Consider the following 7,630-nt stretch of genomic DNA (forward strand, 5'->3'; position numbering starts at 1 on the left):
GGAACATCGCTTAAGTTCGGTACAGTATTGCAAAATTTACGCAAGACTACCAAAGCATCAGTGTGGAATGGCCAATACTTATCAGAATGGTTCCGAACGAAATCAGGAGTTAGACAGGGCTGTGCACTTAGTCCAAGCGTGTTTGCACTCTTCATTACTGATATAGTCGAAACATTACCAGCAGGAATCAAGTATGCAGGCGTTAACATTAATTGTTCAGCTCACGTATACACCGCAGTCCCTTCAGCTTGCCGAATATTGTAAAAGGTGGAACCTAGTGGTAAATTTAAATAAATCCAAAGTGTCCGTTTTTAAGAATGGCGATGGAAGATCGGATGCAAATGAGCAATGGTACTATAATGGTGAAAGAGTAGAGTTGGTGAAAGCGTACAAATATCTAAGTCTGCTTGACTAAGAACTTGAGCATGGAAAAACATCTCACTGACAAACTTGGTAAGGCGAAAACAGCTATAAACGTACCATGAAAGCAATCATGTTTTATGCAGCGCAAGCTTGGGGAGGTCGGAAATATGATTTAACATATAACGGATTTTCCACCTTCCTTCGCGTACGCCAAACTACATGATCATGCTGGAAACGGGTCTATCGCCTTTATTTATAAATACTCTCAAGCTGCAGGCCGATTACATCCTCAAAGTTCTGGATATGCCAAGTTATCGTCTCCCAAGGAAAGTAGTTTTTCAAACAATTCAATCCCGAAGTGGATGGTTTAAAGACTGGATTGAATTAGCCGAGCACGTGGATGTTGACCTAAACTATATAGTAACCTTGCCTCATGGAAACCAACTTTATATCACCTAATAGCTCCTTTGGATGAAGACTTAACTACACAACTACACAAAACGCAAGCCAAAAGCTCACTGCACCGCATGATTTACATTAGACTAGACTACGATCTCCGTGAAAGAAACTACTTCCACGACAAATATACCACCGACCGATGTTCGTGCATGTTCCGGCTAAGAGGAGAACTCCTTCCAACCATTCCTGTGTGCGAGTATCAGGAATGGAAGGGACCTACAATTTTCGGCCGAATCTGAACGGCTAATTTTAGAAAGCACTTTTTCATGACAAGAATTACTCTTGAAGGAATTGTCAATTCCTCGCGAGAGGCAGTACCCGCGAAAATTAATTTTTTAAATTAAGGTGGCACAGGCAGGGATTGAACCCAAGGCCCCTTGCATGACAGTCCAACGCACTAACCATCATTCCACGGGTACTACGATGTGCGATATTTAGAGAAATAAGAAGACTTATCGTATGCAGTGACTTTCTTTCAAATACTGATATCACAAGTCTTCTACAGAAAATGGATGTCACAAAGTTATATGCATATTGCAAAACAGCACTTTTATAAAATCGCTAACTAGATGCCTTGGTCAAATTGTACTTTAAAAAAATGCAAATTAAGTCCCTTATGTTGTCTGAACCTGGCCATTGCTTTGTAGGGTTGTTCTCTATGCTGTCATAAGTAGCCTTGAAATCGATAAAGAGATGGTGGATACTCTAGGCTTTTTCAAGATCTACCATAATGTTGATATTTGTTCAATTATTGATCAATGTACTTCACTAGTTTGAACCACAGATTGTTGATGAACGGTTTCAGCCGTTCAGAAAAATTCGGTAGAAATAAGGATGTTATAACTGATATTCGTGACACTGAGGGTAAATTCACAAACGTCAAATATATTGGTAGTGATTTGGCATCACTGCTTTTTTAGGATGCTAATCTTTGTTCAGCTGATTACGATGCGATACTGATTGACAAAAAGTTATACGTTTAAAATCACATTTTGCTTTATGATCTATATTATTTTTATAAAAACTTATATTGTAATTAAAATCTGGAAACTGACATTTTATCTCTTCTAAAACCTTTATCCACAGTACTGACCTTCATACTTTAATCTGGATTCTATTAATATGTAGTTTAATTTGTCCGCTTTTAAAATATTCCCTGAAATTCATTAAATTAATTAATTTATAAACAGTTTAGAATTTGATTAAATACTTTTAATTGTCATTTCCGTCATTTTTGCTCCAAATCGAGTCCGCGTCAACAACTTTTCAAGAAAATTTTTGATGTTTTTTTTTGGTTATATTACCGCATCAGTTTATCAAACTTTGCAGTAATGAACAATTGACATTTTAAGTGATGCCAATAGTTTGCGTTTATGAACGTGCTACAGGGAAGATCGCAAGTCATGCGTTTGCGAATTTACACTGATGCCTCTTTAGACGATATCCTTTTATGAGGACCAAGCAAACTATGCTGAGATTCTATTCAATCTTATTTTCAAATGCCTTGGTACATACTCCTTACCAAACCATCATCGCCTGCAGCTTTAAATAATTCGGCAACAAGAATTAAAACGGAAAAGAAAACATTTATTTGAAGTAGTTTCCCAGCCTTGATATTGAAACCCTGTTCTTCTGAGACTCCCCTCTAGCTGTTAAAAAATTCAAAAGCATACCCTTGATTCAGTAAAAGAGGATGTCAAATATCTACGTTTTCTTATTGGCAGACCGCCGGCCGCGCCGCGGCACAGTGGTCAATTCATGGTTATTAGCTGGACTTAATTCTGATTTGGTGTTTTTATACTTATTTCTATATAAGAAATATTTACAATTTAATTAAAAGTAACTGTCATTACTTCAGGAAGTGGTATGTTATAAAGTCAGAATGGAAGATGAGGAAATTCATTTACATATTTCTGGATCAGAGGATATTAACTTATAATGCAAAATATCGGTAATGGTTGCGATACGGGACATTTTTCAGGAAAACCCACTAAGAAAAACTTTGAAGAGCTTCTTAGACATCTTCCGAAGCTGTCCGATAGCCATTGGCAAATAGTTTATTATGTCAGCTTTGTGCAACAAAATTTTGTGAACACTTGTGGGCATATAATACCTGCTATATTTTGATACAAACAGTTTTGCTGTGTTCAAACAGTATCAACGGAATTTGTTTGTATTAATTTTTAGTCCTGACGTCAAGGTTTTCAAAACAATCTAAAAACGTTCAACTAACTCCGTAGGACCTTTAAAAAATCGGGCTGTGTTGCCGTCATTGGTGTTGAAAAAGTTCTTTTTTTTGTTTAACCAATCCAAACGAATAAGCACTGGTGTGTGGATGTTTAGATTAGATTCCACAGCAAATGACAATTCTTCGGTTGATTTGTCCAATTTTTCTTTTTTAAGCTTTGTTGTCACACTCTTTAAATACTTTCTCAGATCTACTCTGTATACTTGTTGATGGTTTTGAAATACGACGGAAAGAAATCTTGAACACTTCCTTAAGCCTTGATTCTTCAGGTTTTAAAAATTAAACTGTTTTTTACTCTAAACTTTTTAAAGAGTTGGCTTACAAATGCCTTGCTGTATGCAAGACAAGTAATGTGATCCTCTTCTTCAAAGTTAGAAATTGACATTCTTGACACAGCGTTTAGTAAACCAGCACTTGCAAACTCGGTAACTGATGTCTTTAACAAGTTTTCATACAAAGTAAATGAAAAAATGTATTCACGTAACCAAGGCAAAGGTCGCCCTAAAAGGAGCGGATTGGTATCTATAAAAGAGGAAAAAAGAAGGTTGCGAATGTAGCGGCACTTTAATTTAGGTTTGTTTTAGAGGCAATATTCAAATCTTTCAATGACAAACGTTTGAAGATTTAACTCCACATTACTTTTTCACAAAGGTTTTCAACACATGGTAGTTTCTGACATCTTGTCTTCTGACATCTTGTCTTCAACCAATCCCACAACTTTTATTTATAATATATGTATGTTGTAAAAAGAAAGCTTGAAATAAAAAGGAGGTCGACCAGGTTTTTCAAAGGTTAAATCCAATTTATTAAAATGTCAAAAAGAAAGAACATAATTCGATGTTTGAGTGAGAAAGGTATATAGATAGTAAAGAGTTACAATATAAAGGGTGATTTTTTTGAGGTTAGGATTTTCATGCATTAGTATTTGACAGATCACGCGGGATTTCAGACATGGTGTCAAAGAGAAAGATGCTCAGTATGCTTTGACATTTCATCATGAATAGACTTACTAACGAGCAACGCTTGCAAATCATTGAATTTTATTACCAAAATCAGTGTTCGGTTCGAAATGTGTTTCGCGCTTTACGTCCGATTTATGGTCTACATATTCGACCAAGTGAGCAAACAATTAATGCGATTGTGACCAAGTTTCGCACTCAGTTTACTTTATTGGACATTAAACCAACCACACGAATGCGTACAGTGCGTACAGAAGAGCATATTGCGTCTGTTTCTGAGAGTGTTGCTGAAGACCGTGAAATGTCGATTCGTCGCCGTTCGCAGCAATTGGGTTTGTGTTATTCGACCACATGGAAGATTTTACGCAAAGATCTTGGTGTAAAACCGTATAAAATACAGCTCGTGCAAGAACTGAAGCCGAACGATCTGCCACAACGTCGAATTTTCAGTGAATGGGCCCTAGAAAAGTTGGCAGAAAATCCGCTTTTTTATCGACAAATTTTGTTCAGCGATGAGGCTCATTTCTGGTTGAATGGCTACGTAAATAAGCAAAATTGCCGCATTTGGAGTGAAGAGGAACCAGAAGCCGTTCAAGAACTGCCCATGCATCCCGAAAAATGCACTGTTTGGTGTGGTTTGTAAGCTGGTGGAATCATTGGACCGTATTTTTTCAAAGATGCTGTTGGACGCAACGTTACGGTGAATGGCGATCGCTATCGTTCAATGCTAACAAACTTTTTGTTGCCAAAAATGGAAGAACTGAACTTGGTTGACATGTGGTTTCAACAAGATGGCGCTACATGCCACACAGCTCGCGATTCTATGGCCATTTTGAGGGAAAACTTCGGAGAACAATTCATCTCAAGGAATGGACCGGTAAGTTGGCCACCAAGATCAAGCGATTTGATGCCTTTAGACTATTTTTTGTGGGGCTACGTCAAGTCTAAAGTCTACACAAATAAGCCAGCAACTATTCCAGCTTTGGAAGACAACATTTTCGAAGAAATTCGGGCTATTCTGGCCGAAATGCTCGAAAAAGTTACCCAAAATTGGACTTTCCGAATGGACCACCTAAGACGCAGCCGCGGTCAACATTTAAATGAAATTATCTTCAAAAAGTAAATATCATGGACCAATCTAACGTTTCAAATAAAGAATCGATGAGATTTTGCAAACTTTATGCGTTTTTTTTTTTAAAAAAAGTTCTCAAGCTCTTAAGAAATCACCGTTTATATATGAATACGTTAGTGTAAGGTTGTAGCATAATGATTTATGGTTAAGGTCATAACAGAAATTTAAATGTACTGCATTACAAAGCTCTGCATTGCCAAACTAAGGGAAATAATTGAAACAAATTACCGTTCCTTGCTCTTTGAGTGATTAACGTCTTTTTGTTGACATCGAAAGACGTTGTACTAAATAGACCACTGTGTATTGCTTTAATTGAAGATGTATAATAATGGAATACGAGGCGGAAAGAATAAATAAAGCACCGATTTGTTGAAAGTCCGACTATGCGAACTCTTTCTTAAAATATTTCTTTTTATTAGAACTATGAATAACTCGAATGCTACTGATAAATGGTTCTGAAGAAACCATTGGACTATACGACTGTACTTTTGCTTTTAAGGATTTTCTTTAAGATTGACCTGTTTAGCTTTAGCTTCTTAAAAATTCTGTAGCTTAAGCCTTTTTTATTCGCTGTCCAAAAAAAATTTGTTAAATGCATTTCTGTTTGATTTTAGAACAAAACATCACTAACGCAGGTGCTAAAAGAAGCTCACTATAAAACCCAAGACGAATACGAAAAGTATACAGAGGAAAGAGTTACAAAGGACATTGATGAAGACTTTGATTTGATCGACGTCATTGTTGATGGTAAAAATCAAAAATCTAAACCTTTTAAAATCCTTATTAATCATACAAAATTTGTATTTTTCAAAAAGCTTGTTCTAAATTCACCCTCACTCTAACCGGACCTGACTTCACATCGTACAAAGTTGACGATCCCTTCAAACGGCTAGGACCGATTGCAATTTTCTCTGCGAGACGACATTGGACCGCCCCAAGATGTGTGCGGCTTCAAAAGGGTTCTACTTTGTACCGAAACGGAAATGCCTATCATTGTCATTGTCCGGCCACAGATCAGCATGAGATCGGTTGTAGTTTGTACAAAGACGATGTCGACAGCTTTGGATTCCATGTGAGGGGAGATGCACCAGTGATTATTGCCCATGTCGAGATGAACTCTCTAGCGGATGTAAGTTTTTGAGTTCCTTCAAATCTGACAGCTCATACTTAACTTGTTTGTTTTTTTTTTGTTAAGCTTGGAGGAATTAAAGAAGGTGACTTTATTGTCGAAGTCTCTGGAATCGATGTTAAATGGTACTCACATCAGCAAGTTGTCCACGCAATTCAGGCTGCTGGTTCAACTTTGGAATTGAAAGTCATCACACCAATGGACAGAAATTATCTTAAGGTAAGTTTGAATTTTTCATTTTTAAATAAAAGTTGTTTCTAATTTTAAAAAAATATATTTTGCAGCCATTATCATCGAAAGGATCTATATCCACACTATCAGCAGCTAGTTCGTCGGGAGTCTCATCGGGCTCATCGAGTCCCACTGGAACAACAAGTTCAAAACCAAAACTTCGATGTAAAACACCGAAAAATCGCCTGGGAAGCATCTCGTCAAGTTCGTGGAATCCTTTTAGACGAACTCATAGCTTGGGTAAAATATTTTAGCACAAAAGCTCAAACTTAAAGTGCGGATGTGAATTTTTACAGTGGCCATTCTTCTTTCAGTTGGATTATTTCTTATCAAACAGACAACCTAAAAATGTTTTCTTACCCTACTCTACTCTCCAACTCTCTCCTTCGCCTTCCTGATATAAATCTCCCTTCTGTACAAAATATATTTTATCTTTTTATAAGTTAAGTAATGTTCGATTTATAATAATTATGTATGCAGGTACATTTATAATTAAAATTATTATATTTTTTTATAATTTGTTAACTATATTTTCTGTTTGCATGTTTAAAAAACAAAAAAATTGAGTTTTTATTTGTTTTATTTTCGTTTATTTTCCATACGTTGGAAAATTTTAAAATTGTAAAATATCAAGTAACAAATGTAAACTTAGATTAAGGCGGGCTTCCGTGGAAAGAAAATTTTCAAAAAGTGTCTTAATGAATAAAAAGACAACAAACAAAATAAATTTGTAACGATTAAAAAACACAAAACTGTATATTTCAAATATTTTTGTAATCTGGACAAATAAAAAAGAAACTAATATGTCGCCATTTTTATAAGAGAAAAGTTAAATTAATAATAATTATTTTATTTGTATTGTAATACTATGTGAATAATAATAAAATATTTTATATGATAAACAAAATGTTCATAGGTACATATTTCTACCAAGTTTTATTAAGTTCATATTTTAAATGGGGTAAGTAATAAAACTATTAGAGCAAAAAGTTAAAATTTGATCTGTAAATTTGACCAAAATCATTAATGATTACATTGATTTTGGGCATGGGCATTGATAGTATTAAATAAACCTGCTTTGCAACGGCGAAACCAACATTTAAGGAATG

At 35.6% G+C, this 7,630-nt stretch overlaps 1 protein-coding gene across 4 annotated transcripts in view; it reads left to right on the plus strand.

Moving 5' to 3' along the window:
* The window catches only part of LOC129944278 (rhophilin-2-A), a 125,144-nt gene extending 117,716 nt beyond the window's left edge, over positions 1-7,428 (plus strand). For 3 of the 4 annotated variants that reach the window (XM_056053613.1, XM_056053616.1, XM_056053614.1), the window contains 5 exons: positions 5,776-5,908; positions 5,977-6,290; positions 6,357-6,509; positions 6,575-6,761; positions 6,836-7,428. In XM_056053613.1, coding sequence (XP_055909588.1) covers positions 5,776-5,908; positions 5,977-6,290; positions 6,357-6,509; positions 6,575-6,761; positions 6,836-6,867 — 819 coding nt within the window. In that variant the 3' untranslated portion in view covers positions 6,868-7,428. Of the gene's footprint in view, positions 1-5,775; positions 5,909-5,976; positions 6,291-6,356; positions 6,510-6,574 lie in introns of all 4 variants that reach the window. The other variant, XM_056053615.1, reaches the window with a different exon arrangement.
* Positions 7,429-7,630: the final 202 nt, after the last annotated feature.

Source organism: Eupeodes corollae, chromosome 2 (genome assembly GCF_945859685.1).
Source record: "Eupeodes corollae chromosome 2, idEupCoro1.1, whole genome shotgun sequence".
Classification (NCBI taxonomy): domain Eukaryota; kingdom Metazoa; phylum Arthropoda; class Insecta; order Diptera; family Syrphidae; genus Eupeodes; species Eupeodes corollae.